This window comes from Pongo pygmaeus, chromosome 12, assembly GCF_028885625.2.
Source record: "Pongo pygmaeus isolate AG05252 chromosome 12, NHGRI_mPonPyg2-v2.0_pri, whole genome shotgun sequence".
Taxonomy (NCBI): Eukaryota; Metazoa; Chordata; class Mammalia; order Primates; family Hominidae; genus Pongo; species Pongo pygmaeus.
Window position 1 is genome coordinate 72,637,020 of NC_072385.2, and position 27,956 is coordinate 72,664,975.

The 27,956-nt window shown below is 37.9% G+C and overlaps 2 protein-coding genes and 2 pseudogenes across 19 annotated transcripts in view; 3 read left to right on the plus strand and 1 right to left on the minus strand.

The window, feature by feature from the left end:
* Positions 1-9,238, plus strand: part of PUS10 (pseudouridine synthase 10) — a 127,078-nt gene extending 117,840 nt beyond the window's left edge. For all 17 annotated transcript variants that reach the window (XM_063648708.1, XM_054475069.2, XM_054475063.2 and 14 more), the window contains 3 exons: positions 1,496-1,638; positions 4,548-4,647; positions 7,227-9,238. In XM_063648708.1, the coding sequence (XP_063504778.1) occupies positions 1,496-1,638; positions 4,548-4,647; positions 7,227-7,265 (282 nt within the window). In that variant the 3' untranslated portion in view covers positions 7,266-9,238. The remainder of the gene's footprint in view (positions 1-1,495; positions 1,639-4,547; positions 4,648-7,226) is intronic.
* Positions 9,239-10,985: 1,747 nt separating this feature from the next.
* Positions 10,986-26,004, plus strand: LOC129030135 (small ribosomal subunit protein eS12-like; annotated as a pseudogene).
* On the plus strand, positions 12,225-13,301 carry LOC129030019 (non-POU domain-containing octamer-binding protein-like; annotated as a pseudogene).
* REL (REL proto-oncogene, NF-kB subunit) overlaps positions 18,462-27,956 on the minus strand; it is a 48,763-nt gene continuing 39,268 nt past the window's right edge. For both annotated transcript variants that reach the window (XM_063648700.1, XM_054475062.2), the window contains one exon: positions 18,462-26,940. In XM_063648700.1, the coding sequence (XP_063504770.1) occupies positions 26,168-26,940 (773 nt within the window). In that variant the 3' untranslated portion in view covers positions 18,462-26,167. The remainder of the gene's footprint in view (positions 26,941-27,956) is intronic.

A 27,956-nucleotide genomic window follows, 5' to 3' on the forward strand; every position in this document is an offset into this window, starting at 1 on the left:
TTTTTGTCTCTTTGACCAGAGAAAAATCAGATCTTATGGAGACAGCGTATCTCATCAGGACAAAGTGTTTCTATAATAAAATCAAAGAATCATAAAAACCACAGAGTTAGGAGGAGCCATTGACTCAGCAGTTTGGTAAAAGCAGTCACACCCTTTCAAATGCAGTCTTTGTCAGAACTTGCTCTTTTTGTCTTGGTGGAGAACTTGATAGAGGAAAGACCAGACAGAAACCTTTCTTTCTTAGCAGGCTTTCCAGCACTCAAGAACCATGGAAATTAGGAAGAGTTGTTCCGACAAGAAAATGCAGAGGATTCAGTTCTTATGAATCTGAATTTCTGATTACGCCCAATTTTTAAAACTTGGAATTAGTTGACCTTTTACAGCGTTAACCTCTATTTCTTAATTTTTATCTTGTGACATAAAAGAAAATCTCTAACTTGAACGACTTGTGAGAAAAACAAGCCTGTGTCCCTAAAAAATCTGAAACGTAAAAAGACATGCGGTATTATTGGTTGCAAGCTGGGCTAACAAACATTGAAAGGTCCCGGTTTATTATGTACATCGATTTGTAATTATTATATTGAAATGTCACCCTAAACAAGATGTATTAATAACTTTTCCAGACGTATCCTTTTGTAGAACCCTTTTCCTTCACAAAAAAAACCCAAAACAACCCACCCCTGACAGTAGGTATGTGGTTCTCCCTAAAACACGCAAACTCGGCGGGGCGCGGTGGCGCACACCTGTAATCCCAGCACTTTGGAGGCTGAGGAGGGCAGATCACCTTAGGTCAGGAGTTGGAGATTAGCCTGGCCGATATGGTGAAACCGCATCTCTATTAAAAAAATACAAAAATTAGCCGGGCATGGCGGCGTGTGCCTGTAATTCTGGCTACTCTGGAGGCTGAGGCAGGAGAATCGCTTGAACCCAGGAATCGGAGGTTGCAAGTGAGCCGAGATGGCGCCCCTGCACTCAAGCCCGGGCAACAGAGCGAGACCTTGTCTCAAACAAACAAACGCAAACTGCCATACACCCAAGCGATGCTGATGTCCCACCTTCTGCAACCAGCCATTGCTCACCCCAGCCTGAAATCCCCACTCTTAGGTCACTCTGTTGCGTTAGAAAACAAAGGTAAAGGCCTTGTCGTTTAGGGCAACCCGATGGGCCTAAAGGGCAGGCCAGAACTCCAGGGCCTTCACCAATTTATTAAATATGAGAGTAAAAGAGACCTATTTACTTCAAAGCCCTCTTTAAATGGCGAGGTTACTGGGGCCCAGAAAATGAGTAATGATAGACTGGGTTATGAGAAGTCCCACAGAGTTTGAACCTAAGAGGACACAATTCATTTTACCATTAGTGTCCACCCCGTGATAGGTGGAGTTCTCTAAAGGAAAAACATCTGTGGTGAGCTATGGATGGTGAGAGAAGGGCTAAAACAGGATTCACTGGGTGGCAAAGCTCTGACTCCGGGACTGTGTGTCATATTCTCCCCTAGGACTTAAAGATCGACCAGAAAACACCTTTGCGCGTCCTTCACCGAAGGCCCCTGGCTGTGCGAGCTCGCGTCATTCACTCCATGGAGACACAGTATGTGGATGAGCACCACTTCCGCCTGCACTTGAAAACTCAGGCCGGCACGTATCCTTCCACCTACCGCACTGCCGCCATCGAACCAGAACCCTGTTGGAAAAGTTCATGGTCCCCTAGAAAACAGGGTCAGCTTGGTCTGGGAGGGATTCGGGAAAGGATTATACTGAAGAAGAATATGTTTGTTTGTTTGTTTGTTTGTTGGATGTGGTTTTTTCCCACTAAATTTTTTTTTTTTTTTTTGAGGCAGAGTCTCGCTCTGTCGCCCAGGCTGGAGTGCAGCGGCGCGATCTCAGCTCACTGCAAGCTCCGCCTCCCGGGTTCACGCCATTCTCCTGCCTCAGCCTCCCGAGTAGCTGGGACTACAGGCGCCTGCCACCAAGCCTGGCTAATTTTTTTGTATTTTTAGTAAAGACGGAGTTTCACCGTGTTAGCCAGGATGGTGTCTATCTCCTGATCTCGTGATCCGCCCACCTCGGCCTCCCAAAGTGCTGTGATTACAGGCGTGAGCCGCACCTGGCCTAAATTTGTTTTTCAAAATGATTCTAAACCCTGAGGTAGCAGTCAGTTCAATGTCAGCTTTAAAGTTATGTTTCCTATAATGGCAGTGTCTTACACAATGCTGAGCACATAGTACTCAGAAAATACTTTTGATGGATTCATTTGCTGTCTTGACATTTTTTGCAAGTCACGTATTTATGACCATATTTGGGTCTTTTCAACATTTCAAGTATTTGCCTCAGATGATTAAACACAGGGAGTAGATGGGAGTAGCACTACTTTACATCATGATCTTTACTTGGCCATTGGCCTAGTACAACAGAGAATATCTTTCTCTACGTGCCTTGTGAAAAAAACAAAAACAAAACGATTCAGATGACATATCATTAGTTAGCACCATTTTCAGACGGCAAAGAGCTTTGACTGTGTTACAGAAAGGTTGAGATTCAGAGTTAAAATATCTGTAGTCCAAGGCTGATAATTTGTTCGTAATCTACCCTGACTTGTATGATTTTTGTATCAGAACTGAGCTGCTGATTAAAATATATCAGGGAGCTCCAATAGGCTTAGCTTTAGTTTACTTTTTGAAGGTCTTCCTAGTTTTTGTTTGTTTCTTGGTTTTATATTATTCTGTGATCCAATAGCATGAAGTGACAAAATACCTTCTAACTGGTATAGAACTAATGATGTACTATTGTGTGTGTGTGTGTGTGTGTGTATATATATTACACACACACACTAGATATATATATATGGAAAAAAAGCAAGTTTTAATCACCAAATACCATTCTTACTATATTGCTGTAACTAGTCTGCCTGTCTTTCCCCACCAGCCTGCGTTCACTTCTTCCCCTGCCCCACCCCAGGACCTGGATTTACTCAGCTAAGCCAAGTATAGGTTATCTACTCTTAAAATCTTCTAAATTTTGTAATTTGGATCAAAGGATGATCAATTTAGACTCCAGTGGACAGATCTTTGTATCTTTGTTGTTCGGAGCATATTTGCCTATCATGGATGGAATTTCAAATCATGTATATATTTTTAAAAGTCTTCTTACCTAATCCTGGCCTTTAGTTCTGGTGGGCCAAGGAGAAATGTCTTTTGTAGAATTTGATGTCTTTTCAATCCTATTAAAACATTTTTAGAACCAGCCACATACATGTACTTAAGGTATTAGCCAAGAAAGACTATGTGTTAAAGCTTTAGATGCCACATGGTTATACACAGAAGTATATGAATTTTTCACTTACTAAATTTACTTTATATATATCTTATATATTTACATTGATCAGTGCACTGAGCTAGCTCATTTGACTTAAACCTTGTCCCTCTGGTTAGGAATAAGAACCTCTCTGGACGTTTTAACTGGTTATTCTGGGGCTATTTGGTTTTCTTTCCTCATCATTGCTACGCAGAAGGGGATTCTTTAAAGAAAATGAGAGAAAATGGATAACAATTGTTGGGTAGTTGTGAGTTTATCAAAAAACACAGTTACTAGATAATTATATGTCTTATGCTTTAGTCAAAACATTTGGCAAAGGTAGAGTCAGTAAACGTTCAGAAAGTGAGGACATAATATCAGTGTATTATAATATAGATTTTTCATCATCTGGAAACAAATTTATTTCTCTATTCAAGTTCCATTAATTATTTTCTGCTAAATGCTGGTTTGTAGAACAAAACATAATGCTGCATTTTTACCGAATTCTGGCAAAAACAAATCTTTTAGATAAATATTATCAAAGCTGCAGTACAGTCTTATGTAAGGAATGTTAATCTTACAAACAAATTCTAGAATTAGTTATTGATTTCAAAATTTGAAATACAATTTTGAGGGAAATACAAAGTTGCCCCTTTAAAAAAGAGAGAGAGAATTAACTTAGTTCTTTTGCTAACCATGTTAGCAAACTAGATGGTAGGTCTTTGGTAATCCTTCCGAAGAGACATCATTAAGACTAAACTAATAGTCTCATTATTCCTTCCATCCTATTGCCTCTGGGTCATGTTACAAGGAATGCCATCATTGAGATCACTCTGTGTGTGGCTCTGTGGAAACCTACCATCTGGCAGGTGACAGTTGCCATTATTAAAAAATGGGACTAACAAGATAATAACATAGAAATTGTGGCAAAGTTGTTTTTTAATAAAAGCATTGAGCTATGGTTAATTTTTAAAGTCCACATCCAAACCTTGGCACTTGGAGATGAGCTATAAAGAAAAAAGAAAGTAATGATTTTTGGTAAGTTTGATGTAAACACATTTCCCAGGCTGTGATTTTGGCTGCCAGGCTACTAGTGACCACCTTTTCAAAGCTTATTTTTTAAGACACACAAGTCAGAGGTCAGAAATAACCTTTCTTTTGTAACATTTCTGCTCTTATTATTATTTTTGCCTGTCATATCTTACCAAATAGTTGGTACAGCATGCTGTCTTCATTTTTTCCTTAAACAAACCCCAGCTACATTAAAGAGTTTGTACATGGAGACTTCGGGAGAACCAAGCCAAACATTGGGTCCCTGATGAATGTGACTGCAGACATTCTTGAGCTGGATGTTGAGGTAAACCATTTTGTTGTGGAATGCACATTGGCAAATTGAATTCAACCAAAGTTATGCTCTTTGGCATTAAGCCATTTTAGTACCACCCACCTCCATAGGTATTTGAGAATGGTGAAAATCTCACAGTAACATTATATTGAAGGGAGGGACTGTCTTTAGATATTTTTTTTTTAATACGAGGTCTCATTTATGTTCCTTGCAAATATATAGCTAATTTATTAACTGTGCTTTACATGTAGTATCAAATCTAAACCCTTAAACCAAGCAAGGAAATATTCATTTCCATACCTGTTGCATTTTATAAAGACTTTAAAGCAGCGTATTCAGAAACATGGATTCACAAGGGTAGAAAGTGAGGTGAGCCAATGGTTCTTCATAAAAGCAGTTCTATAAGGACCCCTGTGATGTGGTCCAAGTTCTCTGCTCTTACCGTCTGAGTTGAAACAAGGTTAAATTCTAAAGTAATTGTAAGAATGGTTCTGTCGGGCAAGTCTCCATAAATATTTCATTTGAGTATCAATAGGTGTTGAGTCACAAGTGGTGTTTCTTCATGCAAATCTGACTAGGAATAGAGTACCTCCCCCCGCTACTCTCCCCAGAATCTTAGGACTTGGGGATTTGCAGTTGGGAATAATATCAAAGTTATAGAAAGAAGTGGGCATAGTTGCCCAATGTGAAAACATCTATGGTAATCAAATGATCACTGGAGTATTATTTCCTTACCAGCAATTCTCTCAAGTGCTCTGGGATTAGATTGGCTCCCGCAGTACAGCCAGTGAACGTGCCCTCAAGGTTGCAGGGAGGCTCTTCAGTGAAACTATCATTTGGAGGAAGACAACCTTCTGTTAAAGAAAATCTCTACTCCATTCATCTTTTTTTTTTTTTTTTTTTTTTTGAGACAGGGTCTTGCACTGTCACCCAGGCTGGAGTGCAGTGGTGCGATCACAGCTCACTGCAACCCTGACCTCCCGGGCTCAAGCGATCCTCCTGTCTCAGTCTCCCGAGTAGCTGGGACCACAGGCATGAGCCACTATACCTGGCTTTTTTTGTTGTTGTTGTTATTGAGATGGGGTCTCACCGTGTTGCCCAGGCTTGCATTAATCTTTTTTTACCTTAATTCTCAGAACAGTTAGGAGTGTCAAAGACTCACAGGCCAGTGTTTCTCAACACTGACTGCCCACTGGAATCACTTGTGGAGCTTTTTAAGCACTACAACTTGCCTCCTCTCCACACACACACACACACACACACACACACAAGATTGTGATCAGTCATGTTTTATTTTCAGCTTGAGAAAACACTCATTAATTTACATTTGGGTGTTTGGTATATGGCTATATTCTGAAACAGAACCAAAATATCTTCTTGAGATTTGTAAAAGACACACGCACACATAGCTATTTAGGCTTTTCTAATAAAATTTTTTTTGAAGTCAGTACGTGAAGTGACTCATGGATTAATGAAAAAATTTTCAGTAAATAATTTTATGTTTTAAACTTTAAATGTCAATAAAAGCCACAGATACAGTGGGGTTTTTTTTTAAAACTTTCCCTTAAAGTAGATCCCCTAGCCTTTGATAGACCTGGTATGTGTTTATGTGGAGACAAATAGTCTGTTTACTGTAATTTCATTCTGACTCAAAGATCAGGGTTTTGTCCTAGAAGAACAAAATAAAGGTAAGTAGAGATAGATGAACTGGATTTTAAAGAAACAGAAATTCTACAGAACTGAAGCACAAAGATCCTTAATCCTTTTCTAGTCCCCGGTCATCTTTCGTAATCATTTATTTCACATTTTGTTGCTGTGTTACAACAAGACTATAGGCGTATAGACTACTTGAATATTTGTTAAATGCAAGATGAGAGAATAAAAATGATCAGAAGAATAAAATTTCTGAGACTTCTGAGGGAAAATTGGTGTAGTCACTTGAATTTGTTTGCTACTTTTACCCATAAATTCCATTTTTTTTTTTTTTTTTTTTTTTGAGATAGATTCTCATTCTGTCACCCAGGCTGGAGTGCTGTGGCGTGATTTCGGCTCACTGCAACCTCTGCCTCCTGTGCTCAAGCTGTTCTTCCTGCCTCAGCTTCCCAAGTAGCTAGGACTACAGGCGTGTGCCACCATGCTTGGCTAAATTTTGTATTTTTAGTGGAGACGGGGTTTTGCCATGTTTGCCAGACTGGTCTTGAACTCTTGACCTTGAGTGATCTGCCCACCTTGATCATGTTGATCTATATAATTGATCGGCCTCCCAAAGTGCTGGGATTAAAGGTGTGAGCCACACCTGGCCCCATAAATACCATTTAAAAAAATTAAATGTATTCTCTTATCAGTCAAAAAGCACAGTTAATAACCAACTGAGTAGCCAAATACTGCTACTCAATTAATTCAGAAGACCTCAGGCCCAAGAATCCCTAGAACAGACTTGAGGGTTAATTTATGGTATTCAATAGCTCTTTTCTTCAAATGCGATTTCTTCTGTTGCATTATATTAAAACTATTAAATTTATACAGCATTACCAGCAAATGCTTACCACAACAGTAATATCTGTTTTAATGACTTCTTTTCTCCCTTCTAGTCTGTAGATGTTGACTGGCCACCTGCTCTGGATGACTAGCTTTCAAATTTGGAGACAAAGAGTATGGTTTTCCTGGCATGATGTGGACATCCATGGAGCACATGCCGTAAAATGGTTGTTTACCCACCATAACGGTGTCTTGGAAACCATTTGGATCATGTTGATCTATATAATTGTTAATTTGTTGTAACATCTCAGGATCTATATATGTGCATATTTTGTGTTAAATTGTTCCAAGGATGTCTTAGGATTTTTCTCTTTCACCCCCACAAACCAAACTATGAATAATGAAATAATTCTCCTTAATTCTTTCATTTAGAGAGGTGCACAAACAGGACACATTCTCTGTTAACCTAAGAAGCTGTAATTTCAGTAAGATTTCCCTCCGCAAGAGATATACCACCTTTAAAACCATGTTCTAATTTTTTTAAATTATCTGAATAAAAGTTATATCTAGATTTATGCAGCATAATATCCTATAATATTCTAAGATTGCAAATGCAAATCTGACATCATTATTTTTCCCAGGAAGCCTCAAACAAGCTATTACCAATGAAGTTCTTTTGGCTGTGATTTGTCATAAATCTTAACCAAACTATGACTAATGAAATAATTCTCATTAATACTTTCATTAAGAAAGAATTTTGACAATCTAAAATTGTCAATATATGTTTCCTGTGGAGGGAAAGTAAAACCGTAGGAACCAAGGCATGCCATGGTAGGAGCCTTTCATAAATCTTTTAAATAAGGAGAAACAAGTGCCTTTAATAACTTCAATCCCAGGGTTAAGAATTTGAAAAATTGAGATTGCTAAACAAAGAGGAACTGATATTATTTCAGAATGCTTCAATATATTATCCAATTATAAACATTTTAAAATACCTTATTAAAGTAGATAGGATATTGTCTCCATTTTATAAATATGGAAACCAAAGACTAGAAGTTAAATGACTTATCCAAAATTGTTAGCTACTTCTATATTGAGGACTAGAACTGAAGTTTCTTGGTCTCTAGGGTCTTTCTAATAAGCCCTATTACTGAGCACCTGTTTGTGTGAAGGGGCAGCTATGGATGCCATTTAAACTCATGTAACTGATAATTAACTTTTGGAATGTAGTTACCAAATCAAAGAGCTTACCAAAAAATAGCCCAAGACTATTTAATACAATCTTATATAGTTACCATTTGTTATTAAGTTAAACCTCAGTTGGTATTATGAAGAGGAAAAACATTAAGCTAAACCTAAAAGAAAATGAATGGGTCATTAAGTTTCAGAAAGGAGCCTCATTACAATTTCAGATTTGAGTATAATTTCCATCACCCTAATTCAACTATTTGAGCTTTTTTTAAGAATACATGTGACTTGACTAGTATTAGATTACTCACTGTTTCCCATCTCTATATTAAACATAAATCACAGATACCAAGATTCACTTTAGATATGAGGAAAATGGTTTTAATGGACACAAAGGAGTCAGCCACGTTGGAACCAACATAGTTTCATACCACGTTGAAACCATGTGTTTGATATGCGAATAGCAGCAAATAATTTTGTCACTATTGTCAATGCCAATGCATTGAAAGGCCCAGAAAATGAGAAAAGGATAACAAACTTTTGATAAAAAGGTAAGAATTTCTGTGTGGATGTTCCTCAGTTTCTGGGAAAATTTTGCTACAAAAGAGATTTAAATAATTTAGGAGGCAGTCTTTTGAATGGTATTTTTGGCTTAGCTTTGAATCCAGTGGACCTGTAATATGTAAGAATGAAGAATGTGCTTAGCAAACTGAAATGAGAAGACTTCTATTTCTTAAATTTCTATTCCTGAGATTATACCAAATTTCAAGCAAAGAGTAAGCATTAGCTTTAAATACTTCTTCCAAATGGTCCTAGAATTCTGAGACAAAGATTGTTAAAAATTAATGTATGTCTTTGTTTCAGGCAGAACTGGGAATATTAAGTAGTGAGAGTACTATGGTTTCCCTTTTGCCTACATAAAAGCATTTTAAAATTAGTTTTATGATTTCTTTGTAAGCTTTATTTAAATTCAAAGTCTTTTTCATAACACTTAGAGAAAGAGCCCTTTGTACTTCTTAGTATCTCTTTGTCCCAAATATAGTCTGTGGTTTATTTTAGGAAAAACATCAACTCTGAACACCTGGAAAAGCCAAGAGAAAATAAAGTTGGTAAAATGAAAAATGTCCAAGTAAGATAACCGGTTACATTTGCAAGTTATGTGAAGTAAATTTAGAAGTTAAATTTCCATTTTGTAAGAGAAAAACATCTTACTTGGCACATCTTTTCTTTTGGAGCTAATTATTCTTTGATTTTTAAGTCCACATAAGAGAATGAACTTTGATATCAGCTTTTCTGATTTTTTAATTTTGAAATAATTCCAAACTTACAGGAAAAGTTGCAAGAAAAGTACAAAGAACCTTTTTCCCTGAACCATGGAGCCAGTGATGCCTCATGATCTTAAAGGCTTCAGTGTGTAATTTCTACAAACAAGGACATTCTTTTACTTAACCGCAACACAGTGATCAAAACCAGGAAATTAACACTGATATATTACCACCTAACGCACAGACCCCGTTCAGGTTGCCAGTTGTCCCGTCAATGTCCTTCACAGTCAAGTGCTCACATTGCATTTCGTTATGTCTCTTTAGTCTCCAGCCCTCTTAAAAGTTTGTCTTTCTTAACTTTAATTACTTTAACATTTTTGAACACTTCAGGTCAGTTATTTTGTAGACTGTTCCTCAATTTGGGTTTGTCTGATGTTTCCTTTTTATTAGATTCAGATTGTACCTTTTTTGGCAAGAACACCACAAAAGAGAGATTGTCTTCTTGCATCTTATCAGGTGTCACACAGTTTTGATTTGTCCAGTTGCTGGTTGGGGCTTTGGTCAATTGATTAGGTATTATCACTAGGCTTCTCCACTTTTATGGTTGTTCTTTTTTTCCCCTTGTAATTAATAAGTATCTTGTAGAGAGATCATCCAACTTTCACTCACTAGTTTTAGCATCCATTGAAGATTTTCACCTGAATCAATCAGTACCACAATGATTGCCAAATACAGATTTTCTAATTCCATCATTCCTTTTACATTTGTTGGTTGGCATTACCCTAAAAGGTAGAGCTTTCCCTTCTCTCCAATTTATTCATTGATTTATATCATGTGGACTGTGGCTTATTTTATTTGAGAAATTGTAATTTGTTCATTTGGCCAGTGGTGGCCCCTTCAAGCTGGCTTCTGTGTCCTTTGGTATGTCCCCATCATTCTTGGAGCATGTTCTTTCTAATACAAAAAGACATTCCATGCTCATCTTTGTATTTCCTCTGCACTAACTCTGCAAGGGGCTTTTTGCTAAGATCTGGTCTCTTTTAGCAGAAAATGGTATTTAGAAACCAAGATCTGGGCAGTAGATATGCTCATTGTTTGGTGCCATTGCTGTTCCCAAGCCCTCTCATGGAACAGAGCTAGGGAACAAACATGAATGCATGTGCATGCACACACACACACACACCCCACTCATACACACACACCTATACATCTCTGTATCTACACATACTGAAAGCTGTAAGAGTTTATACCAGTACTTCCAATTCCAACCTTATTCTAGTTTTCACCCTTTCCAAATTTGTAATTATCTTCTCTGACTATAAGAAATCTGGCTCCTGCTCTTTCCCTGCTGCCACCGAGTTGTATAGAGGCGGAGTCTCGGGTGCGTTCAAGATTCAGCTTCACTCGTAACCCACTGCCATGGCCGAGGAAGGCAGTGCTGCTGGAGGTGTAATGGACATTAATACTGTTTTACAGGAGGTGCTGAAGACCGCCCTCATCCATGATGGCTTAGCATGTGAAATTTGCAAAGCTGCCAAAGCCTCAGACAAGTGCCAAGCCCATCTTTGTGTGCTGTGTGTGCTTGCATCCAACTGTGATGAGCCTATGTATGTCAAGTTGGTGGAGGCCCTTTGTGCTGAACACCAAATCAACCTAATTAAGGTTGATGACAAGAAACTAGGGGAATGGGTAGGCCTCTGTAAAACTGACAGAAAGGGGAAACCCCGTAAAGTGGTTGGTTGAAGTTGTGTAGTAGTTAAGAACTATGGCAAGGAGTCTCAGGCCAAGGATGTCATTGAAGAGTACTTCAAATGCAAGAAATGAACAAACCTTTGGCGCACACACACACACACACACACACACACACACACACACACACACACACACCCCACAGAAATTTGGCTCAGTCCTCCTCAAAAATAACCAATCTATTGCTGCCTCAATTCACAGTCCCCTCCCTGCTGCCCTCAGACATTCTCCTCAGGCTCCACACTGCAGCCCTACACTAGGCCACTACCACTGCCCCCTGTGGTAACATCTTCCTGCACTTTGTACAGAACAAGCAAATGGCTTTTGTCCTGAATTACTCAGGAAGGGAGGGAGACAGGCGGGAAAGAAGTCAGGAAGGCAGAAAATAAAAATCTTTTGATACCACAGAAATACAAAGGATCAAAAAAGACTATTAAGAACAATTATATGCCAACTAATCGGATTACCCTAGAAGTGGACAGATTTCCAGATGCATACAACCTACCAAGAATGAGTCATAAACAGAAAATCTAAACAGACCAACAGCAAATAAGGGTCACCGTTACTCTGAGGAGAGGCCAGTAGGTAGAGAAGCAGTAAAACTTTTAACTTGGAGCAAAACCATACTCTAGGGAAACATTATTAGCCATCACCAGCAACAGCAGCAGCCATGGCTGCTGCCAATACCTGCAAATGGGAAAAAGGCCAGCAGCCAAAATGAAGGCTTGACTATTGACCTGAAGCATTTTAAGGAAACCAGGAAAGAAGCCCTTCACCAAATGAAGCCAAATATTTCTTTGTGGGCAGTGTTCCTTCTGACATCACTGAGGAGGAAATGAGGAAACTGTGAGAAATATGGGAAGGCAATTTCACAGAAAGAGAATTTAAATAAATTAACAAAAAGGAAAAATGAAAAAATTAAAAACAACAACAAAAAAGAAATATGGGAAGGCAGATGAGGCCTTCATAAGAATAAAGGCTTTGGCTTTATGCACTTGGAAGCATGAACCCTAGTGGAGATTGCCAAAGTGGGTCTGGACAGTATGCAGTTGTGTGCACTCTGCCTGCCATAGTGCATCTCTTATAGTCTGAAACCTTCTAACAAACTTTTGGAAGAAGCCTTTTCTTTGGCCAGGTGGAGAGGGCTGTAGTCATTGTGGATGATCAAGGAAGGCCCTCAGGGAAAGGCATTGTTGAGTTCTCAGGACAGCCAGTTGCTCAGAAAGCTCAGGACAGATGCAGTGAAGGCTTCTTCCTGTTAACCACGTTTCTTCATCCTGTTGCTGTGTAGCCCATAGGCTAATTAGGTGACAAAGAAGGACTTCCAGAGAAGCTGGTTGTAAAGAACCAGCAACTTCACAAGGAGTGAGAACAGCCACCCCAGTGTGCACAGCATGGCTTTTGAATATAAGTATGCCATGCACTGGAGGGTACTCATTGAGATGGAGAAGCAGCAGCAGGACCAAGTGGACTGCAATATCAAGGAGGCTCATGAGAAGCTGGAGCTGGAGATGGAGGTTGCTCGCCTTCATCAATGCCAGGTCATGCTAATGAGGCAGGATTTGATGAGGTGCCAAGAAGAGCTGTGGAGGATGGAAGAGCTGAACAACCAAGAAAGGCAAAAATGACGGCAACTGGAGCCCATGCGAGGTGAGTGCAGGCACTAGGAGGAAGTGATGCACTGGTAATGGCAGGAAAGATTCACTGGAACCTTCTCTGATATGAGACAGCAGGAGATATAGATGGGCCAGATGGCTGTGGGAGGTGCTATAGGCATAACGGAGCCACCATGCCCCCTGCTTCCGTGCCAGCTGGCAGCCCAGCTCCTCCAGAACCTGAACCTATGATGCTAGATTGACCCCACCAACAACAGAATGCTTTGGCCAAGCTGCTGCAATGGAAGGAATTGGGGCAATTGGCGGAACTCCTCCTGCGTTGAATTGTGCAACTCCTGGAGCTGAATTTACTCCAAACACACGTTGCTGATACTAATCAAGCTGCAGTGTCTAGTTTCTCAAAACCTTTAAAAAGACCCTTTATGGACTAGCCAGAATTCTACCCTAGAAAAATGTTAAGAGAGTCCTCCCAATAGTTAGGTCTACCCTACCTATACTACTCTAGGGAGTATTTTGGAGGAAGAGGGCAAGGGAGGAGTGGTATTTAACAAACCAGTTCTGTGTGGTATATTGTTTAACTGATCAGTTCTCTGTGGTGCATTACTGAGGTCTCAAATGTGACTTTTGAAGACCTAGGGGAACCACAGTGAAATGAATCCATACACTCCCCAACCCCAGAGACAAAGCCACATACACCACAAAACACAACCTCCTCCAGTGACCTTCGCCCCACTGCTCCATTCACTCCCAGGTGAGAATTCAGGCAAATGTCCACAGAGGTCACAAACAATGTACATATAGTTCTTTTATATCCGATATATCATCCCTTCATGTCCTAAGGAAGACATTTTCTGTTAGAGACTTTCATTTCAGTATATCTTTTTAAAAAATCTTGTGTTAACTTGCCTCATTCTTTTTCTTGGATAAGGACAACCAGGAATGGCCCTTTTGTGTCTATGATGTTGCTGTTCACAACTTTTCTTGATAGGCCTAGTACAATCTTGGAAACAGGGTTGCTGTATGCTGAAGGTCTGAGAGTAGCTCTTAGCCTTGCCTATCTTAGGTAGTAGTTATGCTGTGCATATTTAATTGATGTACTATGTTTGATTTGTTGCTGATACTTTAAATTTGAAGTTTTTCTGAGAAATGGAGCAGCAATGCAGCATCAACTTGTTAAAATACATGTTAAGCCTTGAAAAAAAAAAAGGAGATCGAATCAGTAATCCCAGCACATTGGGAGGCCAAGGCAGGCAGATCACGAGGTCAAGAGATCGAAACCATCCTGGCCAACATGTTGAAACCCCGTCTCTACTAAAAATACAAAAATTAGCTGGGCGTTGTGGCACGTGCCTGTAGTCCCAGCTACTCAGGAGGCTGAGGCAAGAGAATCACTTGAACCTGTAAGACAGAGGTTGCAGTGAGCCGAGATCGCGCCACTGCACTCCAGCCTGGTGAGAGAGCGAGACTCAGTCTCAAAAAAAAAAAAAAAAAAAAAAAAAATCCCTCACAAAGAAAAGACCAGAACCAGTTGGCTTCACTGCTGAATGCTATCGAACATTTAAAGAACTATGGCCAGACATGGTGGCTCACATCTGTAATCCCAGCACTTTGGGAGGTTTAGGTGGGAGGACTGCTTAAGTGCAGGAGTTCGAGACCAGCCTGGGCAACATAGGGATAATCTGTCTCTACAAAAAATAAAAAATTAGCTGGGTGTGGTGATGCATGTCGGCGGTCCAAACTACTTGGGAGGCTAAGGGGGCAGAATTAATTCAGCCCAGGTGGTGAAGGCTGCAGTGAGCCGTGATAGTGCCACTGCACTCCAGCCTGGGCAACAGGGCAAGACCCCCATCTCAAAAAAAGAAGAAGAACCAATACCAGCCCTTCTCAAACGCTTCCAAAAAATTGAAGAGGAAGGAATGCTTCCAAACTCATTTTACAAGGCCAGCATTACCCTGACACCAAAGCCAGACAAAGACACTATTAAAGAAGAAAACTTGTCAATTTAGACTGTGGCAGATATGGAAAACAAAAAAGAAAGAAAAGAAAAAGCAAAAAGAAAGCTACAGGCCAATATTTCTGATGACCATAGATGCAAAAATTCTTTTCTTTTTTTTTCTTTTTTGTTTTTGAGACAGGGTCTCCCTCTGTTACCCAGGATGGAGTGCAGTGGTACAATCATGGCTCACTGCACCTTGACCTTTCAGACTCAGGTGATCCTTCCACCCCTGGGACTTCAGGTGCACACCATCATGCCCAGCTAATTAAAAAAAATATATATATATTTGTATAGGCAGGGTCCCATTATGTTGCCCAGGCTGCTCTCGAACTCCTGGGTCAAACCATCCTCAGGCCTTGACCTCCTGAAGTGCTGGGATTACAAGCGTGAGCCACGGTGCCTGGTCAAGATGCAAAAATTTTCAACAAAATACTAATAAACCAATTCAACAGCACATTGAAAAGATTAATCACCATGACCAAGTGAGATTTATGTCAGGGATTCACAGATGGTTCAACATATGCCAATCTATAAATATAATACACCACATTAACAGAATGAAGGACAAAAACCATATGATCAAGCATTTGACAAAATTTAACATCCTTTCATGATAAAAGCTCTCAACAAATTAGGAGTAGAAGGAGTGTACTTCAAAAGTAAAGACCATATGTGACAAACCCACAGCTAACACCATACTCAACAGTGAAAAACTGAAAGCTTTTCCTCTAAGATCAGGAATAATCCAAGGACTTCCACTCTCATTTCTGTTTAACATAGTACTGGAACTGGAAGTCCTAGCCAGAGCTATTAGGCAAGAGAAAGAAGTAAAAGGCCTCCAAATTGGAAAGGAAGGAGATTGTCCCTGTTTGCAAATGATGATCTTATATATAGAAAAACTGAAAGAATCCACCAAAAAGACTGTTAGAACTAATAAACAAATTCAGTAAAGTTGCAGGCATATCAATATACAACAAGCAGTAGTGTTACAAAAAATAAAATACTTAGGAATAAATTTAACCAAGAAGGTAAAAGATCTCTACACTGAAAACTGTAAAACATTGATATAAGAAATTAAAGACACAAATAAATGGAAAGATATCCCACGTTCATAGATTGGGAGACTTAATATTGCTAAAATGTCCATACTAACCAAAGTGTTCTAAAGATTCAGTGCAATCCTTATCAAAATTCCAATGATATTTTCCACAGAAATCAAAAAAACAATCCTAAAATTCATATGGAACCACCAAGACCCTGAATAGCCAAAGCAATCTTGAGCAAAAAGAACAAAGCTAGAGATATCACAATACCTGATTTCAAAATTACTACAAAGCCATAGTAATCAAAACATTTTTGTACTGGCATAAAAACAGACACTTAAACCAAAAGAACAGGAAAGAGAGCCCAGGAATAAATCTATATATTTACAGCTAGCTGATTTTTTACAAACGTGTGAAGCAACATAATGGGAAAAGACAGTCCCTTTAAAAAATTGTGCTGGGAAAACTGGATATCCACATGCAGAAGAATGAAGTTAGACCCTTATCTCACACCATATTGAAAACTCAACTCAAAGTGACCTAAATCTAAGACCCAAAACTGTAAACTATTAGAAGAAAACGTAGAGAAAAAGCTCCATGACACTGGTCTGGGCAATTATTTGAATATGACCCTAAAAGCACAGTTAACAACAAAAAAGAAATGATAGACAAATCAAATGGGACTATATCAAAAGCTTCTGCACTGCAAAGGAAACTATCAAGAGTGAAGAGACAACTTATGGAATGGAATAAAATATTTATAAGCCATACATCTAATGAGGGGTTAATATCCAAAATATACAAGGAACTCCAACAACTCAATACCAAGAAAACAAACAGCCTGATTAAAAGATGGGGAAAGGACCTGAGTAGACATTTCTCAAAAGAAGACATACAAATGGCCAACAGGTTTAAGACATACAAATGCTCAACATCACTTACCAGGAAAATGCAAATTTAAAACCACAGTGAGGCACTGCCTCAAAACTATTAGAATGGCTATTACCAAAAAAGATGAAAGATAATAAGTGTTGGCAAGGATACGGAGTAAAGAGAACCTTTAGCACACTGTTGGTGGGAATATAAACAGAAAACAAAATTTAAAACAGAACTACCACATGATCCAGCAATCCTACTATTTAGGTATATGTATCCCAAGGAAATAAAATCAGTATGTTGAAGAGATATCTGACTCCCATGGTCTCTGCAGCATTATTCATAATAGCCAAGATACGGCATCAACCTATGCATCTATCAATCAACAGATAAATGAAGAAAATGTGGTGTATATGTACAATGAATTATCATTCACCCATAAGAAAGGAAATTCTGTCATTTGAAATGTGGATTAACCTGAAGAATGTTATGTTAAGTGAAATAAGTCAGGCACAGAAAGACAACTACTGCATGATCTCACCTATATGTGGAATCTAAAATAGTTGAACTCCTAGAAGTAGAGTAGAATGGTTGTTACTAGAACTGGGGAGGTGAGATTGGGATAGGGGTTGCAGAGTTGGGGAGATGTGGGTTAAATGATTTAAAATTTCAGCTTGATAGGAATAAGTTTAAGAGATCTACTGTACAACATGGTGACTATAGTTAATAACAAATATATTCTTGAAAGTTGCTAAGAGTAGATCTTAAGTGTTCTTACTACAAAATAACTATGTGAAGTAATACATGTTCATTAGCTCAGTTTAGCCATTCCACAACGTATGCATATTTCAAAACATCATGTTGAACAAGATAAATATTAATATATACAGTTTTGTCAATTAAGAAAAAAAGGATTTAAGAAAAGAGGAGGCCAGGCCAGCTATGGTGACTCACGCTTGTAATCCCAGCATTTTGGGAGGCCAAGGCGGGTGGATCACTTGAGCCCAGGAGTTTGAGACCAGCCTGGGTAACATGATGAAACTCTGTCTCTACAAAAAATACAAAAAGTGGCCAGGCATGGTGGCATGCGCCTGTAGTCCCAGCTACTTGGGAGGCTGAGGCGGGAGGATCTCTTGAGCCCAGGAGGCAGAAGTTGCAGTGAGTTGTGATTGTGCCACTGCACTCCAGCCTTGATGACAGAGTGAGACTCTGTCTCAAAAAAGAGAAGAGACACCCTAGATCTCCATCCTTCTCTCTCTACCATGTGAGGATGATGGGAAGGCAGCCATCTGCAAGCCAGAAGGAGAGCCTCAGCAGAAACCATCCTAGTACCCTTGATCTCGGACTTTCAGCCTCCAGGACTCTGAAAACAGATTTTTGTTGGTTAAGCCAAAAAAGGAAAAAGGAAAAAAAATCTTGAAAAAAGGCACTTCAGTACTCTACAAAATTATTTCAAAGGACAGTTACAAATGCAACCATATTCAGCAACAGCATTCCATAAAAAATGTCTAATGTTTCCGAGCAACTAAAACTACCTTTTCCTGTTAGGAAGATGCTATAAATATGAAGAAAATCTGCTATTTTAAAAGTTAAACAGCAACAAAATTTCAGCAAGTGTTTTAGAATTTTTCCATTTATTATATTATCAAGAAAAACATCACTGTATACAAAGATATTACAAATGTAATAAAATATTCTGTATAATAAACAGCATTTTGGCATTTTAAAAACAATTGCATCTTGATACTAAACTTAACATTAAATAATTGAACAGTACCTGAGAACTTTAAAAAATGACTTTCATCAGTACCTCCAAATTCATTTCAGTCATTAAGCATATACAAATACTCAGTCAAAAAAATAGGATTTTGGTATTCTGCTGGGATCTAGATTCATCACAGCCAAAGGTATTTTAAGTACATACTTTTAAAACAGAAATCACTTCTAAAGGGTTCACCTGGTCAAAAACCATACATTTAAGAACGCTGGTTACCCAAAAGCTTTGTGTTTTCCTTGCCACGTCATCTTAAAGCTACTTGAACTGTGAGACAGTGACCAACATTACCAGCTAATTACCCAGTAAAAATCGAGTGTATCACCAATGAAGTCTCATTAAATTCAATTCCACAAATGGATCCTCAAATATTCCAACCTTATCTATATTTTATTACATCTTATGGAAAACTATGTTTGATTAGATAATAAAGTTTAAGAGGAAAAATGGGCAAGATGAATGTTTGATACTTTTACCAAAAATTTGTATTTCATTTACTTGCTGATTTCCCTGAAAACTCAATTTGAAGAAGCAACATTCTGTACTAATTACTGTGTATTAATATTCACACACAGGTGTTTAATGAATTTTACTTGTAATTCTTTAAATTTTTGAAAGTCCAATAGTAAACTAAAGTTGTGGAAACAAGTGATAAGAATATTAGAGGATAATAAATTCTACATCTTTAAATAGGTAAGTACTAGCTGGTGGTATTTTCCTAAAGCCACAGACATTTAGAATAAATAGAGTGATTACTTTTTAAAACTTTGATCTGTATTTTGTTTATTAATAGGGCATGAGTGGTTTTGTCTGTGTTTTTTGCATGCATGAAAAACATTACAGACATGATTACTTTCAAGATTCAATCTTACCCACTGTTAACTTTGTGCTTAACTAAACTCTGCTAAGATGTATTAGTTAAAATATTAATTTGACTACGTCTTAGGCAAAAAAGGGCATAAAACTAGATACAGACAACCCATACATTTATCTCTGATTAGTCACCTATTTCTGGGCTTATAATAAATGATAAATGGCATGACATTTTCTGTTACGTATGATACAAAAAGCATTCCAATTTTTCCCCTTTTATAGTCAACGTCTGAAAACAAAACAGATGAGAAACTTTCAGTGGCAACTTCATTAGCTATGAGATTCATTTTTAGGAAAAGTCAAACCACTCCCAATTCATAATCAACTTTTACAAATAAAGAGTCACAAAATTTCAGAATTGAAGTCATTAAAATTGGCCTTACCTTCATTAATCAATAGGAAATGTTTCTGGAAAAACAAGGCCAAAAGAAGGCTCTCCAAAGCTGGACAATAACTAGTTAATGCTAATGAGAAGTCCATCTCAGGTTTCTTACTAAAGAACCTAATCCATAATGATTTTTCTCACTCTGCTGTGTATTAGATAACTAGAAGGAGTATCTAAATTAAAGATTAATCAGGGACATAGGATATACATATATTGGTTTATTAACAATATTTGATTCGAACTATATAATTTACAGTGTTTCTTCTTATGTACCATTTTATTTAGTACAACACAACCTGTTAGGTAGCAGGCTGGGTATTACCTGAGTAAAAAGTCCCTATTCTTTCCATTTCTCCATGCTATTTAAAAGCATGTGGTGATCCTTCAATAAATGAATTAAAGATATAACAAATTATTTGATGCCATTAGGCAGCCTGGATCACCAATTCCAAGTCTTTTTTTTTTGAGACAGGGTCTTGCCCAGGCTGCAGTGCAGTGGCGTAATCACTGCTCACTACAGACTCAACCTCCTGGGCTCAAGGGATCCTCCCACCCCAGCCTCCCTAATAGCTGGGACCACAGGCACATGTCACCATGCCTGGCTTTTTCTTTTTCTTTTTTTTTTTGCAGAGACAGGTTTTCCTTATATTACCCAGGCTGGTCTTGAACTCCTGGGCTCAAGCAATCCCCCTACCTCGGCCTCCCAAAGTGCTGGGATTACAGGAGTGATCCATCCACCATGCCCAATGCCCTGTTCCATGTCTCTCTTAACATGGAAACTATCACGAGTTTTCCTGAAGTATTAGGTTAAACGTTGACAACCCAGCTGTTGCTGTTCACTATGGTTGTGAGAGGCCCAGTTATTTAAAAGGCCATTAAGATTGAAAATAGATTTAGAGGTGTAGGTGCAGATTGGGAAGGGGCATGAAGGAAATTTCTGGGGTGTTGGAAATGTCCTAAACATGGTGGTGACATGGGTGTTAACATACATAAAAATTAGTTAAGCTGTACATTTAAAATTAGTCCCCTTTATGCATTTTACTCTACATGTGTTATCCTTGCAAAGAAAAAGACTGACATCTTTGAGAGCAAGAGTTTTTGTCTTATTCACCTCTGTATCATTTCCAACATGGTGCTTTGCACATTGGACATTCAAAAAATGTTATACAAGATTGATTGCATCAATACTGGAGTGTTGTGTGAGGGTTAGGTGTTGAGGCTGAGAAGTGTATGAGGGAGACCTGAGATTAAACCTGCCACATAAAGTGGAGAGAAGTAGCAAGGTCAGGGCTATGAAATAATCCCAAAAACTTTAGAATTTCTACATAATACAGTTGACACTACTATTCTCAATAGAGCTGCTTTCAGTCTCAAAGGGCTGTGGTATGTGTGTGTATGTGTGGTAAAAAAGGGAAGCAGCAGGTCAAGGAAGAGAAGTGTATTTCACAAGCCTTAAGTAATCTTGTCATTGCTGCTTTTCCTGCCAGAAAATCATTACCTTTCCCTTTAAAAATTGTTTCCATATACATTTTAGTAATTCCTATGTCAATTTCACCCTTCCTTTTCTAATAACAGCTACTATTTATTCGGCACCAACTAGTATACTAGGGACTATGCTGGGTGCTGGAGTCCCAATGACGAAAAAACACTTAAATAAGAGGATGTCCATAATACAGGCATGTACAAAACTTCACCTCAACTAAGGAGGCAGGACCAACCTTCATAGAGAAGCCCAGTCTTCAAGGATGAGTGTTCTAGTTCCAGAAGAGCAGAGGCAGAGTGGGTAACATGTTAAAGGTATGGAGGCCTGAGAGAATTTTTTTTTTTCAAGGAATGCTAACTATGTAATAAGGAATAGGGAGAAAGTGGTATTTTAACTGGAATATATGGAAAAGATTATTACTAGGGAAAAAAGAATGAAGGCCTTTACTAAGAAGGCAGCAGGAATGAAGAAGGGACATATGCAAGAGGAGACAAGCTCAAAAGGACTTGATGATTAAGTATGAGTGGGACGGAGAAAAAGAATACAATACTTTGAGGTTCCTAGTAAGTATCTTGGGTGGAGTGGTAAATGGTAATGCCATTATGGAAGGTAAAGAAGAGAGAGAGCCAGTTTATCAGGACATTCAGGTAGCATGAAAGAAAACTGAACCTGTGGGCTCTGATAAGATCATCCAGGGGGAAAAATAGCACCAACTGAGGGGAGGGGTCAAGACTCATGGGAAATAAATCTCAGGGAGGAATCTTGTCTACCACAGAAAACCCAGAGGAGTATCCAAAGAGGGAAGTATAGGAGGTTATAAATAGGTCAAGCAGTGTGAGGACTGATAAAAAGACACTAGATTTGACAAGGCCGGCAGTCTCCGCTCATCTTTCCCAGAATATCCTAAGAAAATTGTAGGAGCTAAAAATAGAGATGGCTGGGCTAAGGAATAACTGGGAAGGGAGAAAATGGAGGCTGGAAGCATTTCAGAAGTCAGGATGCAAACGCATCCAAGTGGTAGGAAAGGTTTTATTTGGTCTTTCCTTTTAGGCTAATGAAGACATTTACCATGTTTATACAAAGAAAGGAATCACTAAGTGGTGATGTAAGGATAAAGTAAACACAGCCTGGCAGAGAAAAGAGGAGGGATCCAGTGCACAAGTAGAGTTCAGAAAAGTGCCTCAGAAACTAAAAGCAGGTGTTAAAAGAGCAGGTGAAAAGCATAAATATATGTAGAGATAGAGGAGAAACGTTACCAAATTCATTTTAAATTAAAGTCTATGGTCAAAAAATAGCACCTGAAAAATGAAAAATCCATTGGGAATATTCTAAACACAGAGGTAGCAGAACCTTAATTCTGCTTACACCGCAAAACTAGCCAACGCTTATTTAGTTTTAAAAAAATATTCTAAACACAGATGTAGCAGAACCTTAATTCTGCTTATACTTACTTATACTAAGTAGCCAACGCTTATTTAGTTTAAAGAAAAAAACTCATGTAGCTATTCCAACAGTGTTTAAACTGATTGGTGCTAATTAATCCAAAACTATGAGATTCTGTATTAAAAAAAAAAATTCTCCCCACCTATCCATCATCATCTAGAGACATCCTGGGTTCATATTTTGAACAGAAAAGAAATTGTGCCTTCAGGTTTTTCTTTCTCCCTGGTAAGTTCTATTTATGTGCTTATGATTTTAAAAATTTATTTTAATTTATATTTTTAAATAAAAAATAAAACATTACTTTCTACCTTTTTTATTGAATTCTATGATTCTTGTGAGATTTCATAATGGCTGTTCATGAAAAATTTATAATACAGAAATATTTCCTTTTGAAATAATAATTTCTGAGGAATATTAATGGTACTCAGGGGTCTTTAATTCTTTTTTTTTTCCTTCCTGAACCATCCTGAGCCCAAGTCTTACCTTGCTCTCTTCCCTATTTCCCAGTATCATTTAACTGAGAATTTTTGTTTTTATGGCATTCACACATTTCTCAATTTGACCGAAACGACTAGTTTATATAAAGTTATGGTTTGGTTAGACATCGTGTAAGTAAAATGACAGACTGTTTCTTGCTAGGAAGATATTCAACATTTAGGGCAGGTTCTAGTTGTAAAACAAACTAGGTCTTTAATAAGTTAATTACTTAGCATAATGATAATTCCATCATAATTAAGATTATTGCCCAACTTTAATCTGTAATAATAAAATATAATGATCTAATTAACCCTTACAATGTCTTTGGGAAATAAAAGGGCACAATAAATAATTATATATCAAATGAAAACTCCTAAAATATCACTACCTTTTGAAGCAAAGTGAAAGGTTTGTAAATGCCAGAATTACCAAAAGTCATGAAACACAAACAGCAAATAAAGTGTAATGTTACAGCTATAACAACTCAGATAAAGTATGTAGAAACAACTAGGAAACACTGAGAATTTTAAATCTGATTAAGGAGCTAGTAGAGATTACCCAGCATTCAGCTCACCATTTGAAACCAGCCAAATGAATATGTAACAAGTCTCTTTTAAAAATCTTGTACTTTGAAAAGGAAATGTGTTATAAGTGTTACTCAATCTGGAAGTTGCAATGAGCTTGACAATGTCAAAACATGGATTTAGAGATTCTCAATGAACCTCTAATGTTTTACCGTCAATAAAATCTCTTTTCATAAAAGGAAAAAAAAGATTACCCAAATTCTACCATCATTTTGCCACTGGGATTATTTTCCTTTCAAACAATTTGGATGACCATTATTATTCCTGGACTTGAATGTACATGATTCTCATAAACCCAATGTCACACTAAGTAAAACTGCAAAAATCATATATGTCTTATAATTAAAGTTATTATTTCTTTCAAAAACTAAAGTTCTATTAGTAATACTTTTAAGGTTCAATAAACATTTACTGAGTGTTTAATATAAGGTAGGCATTTTTCTACAAATTGGAGATTCAACAATAAAGCACAAAAATTTCTGTCCTTAGAAAGTTTATATTTTGGTATGGGAAAACAAACAGTAAATGAATAAATACTTAGTAAAGTCAGATCGTGGTGAGTGCTATGGACATACATAAAGCAGGGGGGACAGGGAATGCTGATGTATATATTCAAGAAGACCTACTCAGGTAAGAGTGGAGTGACACCTGAAGGATGTAAAAGAGTGGACTATGCATTTTTCTGGGAGAACAACATTCAAGGCAGAGGGAATACCAAGTACAGAGTCCAAGGCAAGTGCATACTTGATGCTTTGAGGAGCACTGAGGCCAAGGTGCCTGGAGCTGCATGAGGAGGTGGGATATGGTGGTACCTGAGGTAGGACAGGGAGTCTAGGCCTGCAACTTTTAAGGACTTTGACTGCTCTGAGTGAGATGAGAAGCCATTGAATTGTTTTGAGCAGATGAATGGTATGAGTTGACTTGTTTTAAAAATAATCATTCTGGCTACTTTACAGGGAACAGACTGTAGGGATGCAAGGATATAAGAAGAATTTTTGTAGGTGACAGCTTCAATCCAGGGAAGAGATGATGGTGGCTTGGAATAGGGCGTTAATAATAGGGCGTTAATAGTATTCCAAGCCACCTTGGAATAGGGTGGCTTGGAATAGGGCGTTAATAGGTCAAAAGAGGTGGTCAGCTTTAGATATATTGTGAAGGTAGGTTCTACTAGATTTGCTAATGGATTGGATATGGGAGCTAAAAGAAGAATCAAGGATGACTTCAGGCTTTTTGGCCTGAGCAACTAGAAGTATGGCATTGCCATTTACTAAGTTGGAGAAGACTGAAGGAGAAGCAAGTTTGGGAGGGAAGACCAAGAATTCAGTTTTGGATATGCTGAGAGTGAGCTTTAATTAGATTTCTAGATAGAGATGTCAAATAGGCAGTTTTATGAGATCACAGGGAGTGAGGACATCTAAGAAAGGTGAATGGTCCAAGGAAACTTCTTCCCCTTAAAAAATATGAGTGTAAAGCTAAAATCATAAGCAACTTTAAAGGCACAGATTGAAATAGTATAAAATGTAGAAAACCTCCCATATCTTGAAAGCTCACTTCAACTGCCTTCTGCCCAACTTAACATTTTAAAGACATTTTGATATACATACAAATCTAAGCTCCAAGAAGCCTAAGAAAACCCCTTAGGGGTTACCTCGGCCCATGGGCCTCAAAAATAAGAAATTAAGTTTTTCAATGGCATAGCCATTACAAGTTTTATCTTAAATTTGCTTGAAATTTAAGAATACATTAAAACATTATAAAAAGAAATATAAAAAAGCATGTTTTTTTTTTTTTGAGACAGAGTCTCAGTCTGTCACCCAGGCTGGAGGGCGGTGGTGTGATCTCAGCTCACTGCAACCTCTACTTCCTGGGTTCAAGCCAATTATTGTGCCTCAGCCTCCCAAGTAGCTGACAGTACAGGCATGTACCACCATGCTCAGCTAATTTTTGTATTTTTAGTAGAGACGGGGTTTCACCATGTTGGCCAGGCTGGTCTCGAATTCCTGGTCTCAAGTGATCCACCCGCCTCGGCCTCCCAAAGTGCTAGGATTACAGGTGTGAGGCCCTGCGCCCAGCCTCTGAGTTGTCTTTTTATGACAGCTTCCAATTTTGTATTCGCTATGTCCAAAGTTGTATGCTTCTTCCCTGAAAAAAGTTTTTTATATTCTCAAATACAGTATTATATTCTCAGTCAGTATTATATATATACAGTATAAATACAGTATTATATTCCCGGTTAGACAAATACAAAATGCTGCATCTATATAGGTGGTATCAAGATTTAAAAGGATTTAAATCTTGCAAGTTATACTTGAAAAAATTCATATGGAAAGGAGTCACTCAATTGCTCATTTTGCATACTGCCAATACCTGAATACTGACTACCTTGAACAAAACCATGACTGTTTGGATTAGCACTGTTTGATGGTCCCGACTCATTTATCATGCTGTTATCTCCACAATTGAAGTCAGATCCCTCAAATGCATCTGATTGTGAAACAAAAACAGTAGTATTGGAATTGGCGCCTGCTGACATACTGGAAGAGGACATCTGATGGAGCTGTCTCAAGTCTCTTGGGTCTAACACTGAATTACATGAGGGGTTTTCAAGATTCATGCTCAGAAGTCTTGGATTATCAGTCTCTCCCATGCTGTCATTGCTGGTTGTCATCATATTCACAGAACAATTAGACAGCATGTTGGGATCAGAAATACCATATAAGTCTGCTGATGGCATGGATGACGCTTCCATTCCGACTATGTCATCGGCATTGTTATAAATGCAAGCGTTAGAAGCATTTAAATCATTCCCAACAGGTATTCTCAGGAATGGTGGGATACCTTGCGAATTAGAAGGAAGTGTCCCTGTTGAAAAACTACTCAGTGGGTTTGTATTGCCTGAACGTGGGGTGGGGTGGGGCACTGATGACCAGCTTGAAGAAGGCAGAGGTGCCATTGAGGCATGATGTGACAATCCACTTGAGATGGGCCCAGGTGAGGGATAGTAGGATTCTGCTTGACTTGAAACCCCTGTAGGCATTTCTCTCACAACTGCATCATGAGAAAACAAGTTTGGTTCTGTGGGAGGAAAAATTTATTTTACAAAATTAAAATGAACAAAATTATAAAAAGTATTTCTAAATTAAAATTGCATAAGCACACAAATATATATAAAGAAAAATGTCAAGGAAACCAATGTAACATTTCAAATAAAAAAATGTAAAAAGCACTAAAATTATTACACAAATCCAAAATGAAATTCTGTAACATATATACCGTTTTACAAACACAGGTAAAATGATTTTGGCAAGTTACTTTGGCATATGTAATTTCACTCCAATTAAATATGAAAATCTAGTTTCTGAGGCTCTATAAAGGTATTTTTGAAAACTAAAAGATAAATATTAGAATTACAATTAATGGGATTCCAAATAGCCAAAATCATCTCTTACTCTTCACTTTTAGGAGAAAATGGAATGATGGAGAAAACACTCATTAGGGATAAGAAAATACACATAACTTTTAAGATCTATTACGACAGAACCCTAAGAGACTATAAAATTCACAGAAAAAATTACAGAAAAAATTAATTCTGTACTTATTTACATATTATACAAATGCTTTACAAACTAAACCAGGAAAAAGCAATGATTTAAGAATGTACGTGGGGGAAAAAAGACTTCTAATTAGCCCTTGGTTGAATTATCTAAACTAGGGATTGGCAAATTTTTTTTTCTGTAAAAAGTCAGATTGTAAATATTTTAGGCTTTGTGAGCTATATACAGCCTCTCTTGTAACTATTCAACCCTGTTGCTATAGTGTTAAAAAAAAAAAAAGCAGTTTAGAGATAATATTTAATCAAATATTCATGGCCGTGTTCCAGTAAAATTTTATTTATAAAAACAGGTAACTAACCAAATCAGTAACATTTTTCTCATAATGCAATGTAGTTAATAAAATCGCTACCATATGAACAACATGTAATTTCTTGAACAATAAATCCCAAAAACACAATTGGTTTCTAACACAACCTTCAGAAGCCATGCTTAATTCATTCTATACTGAAAGCATGAAAAATCTGGAGAGAAAATTTT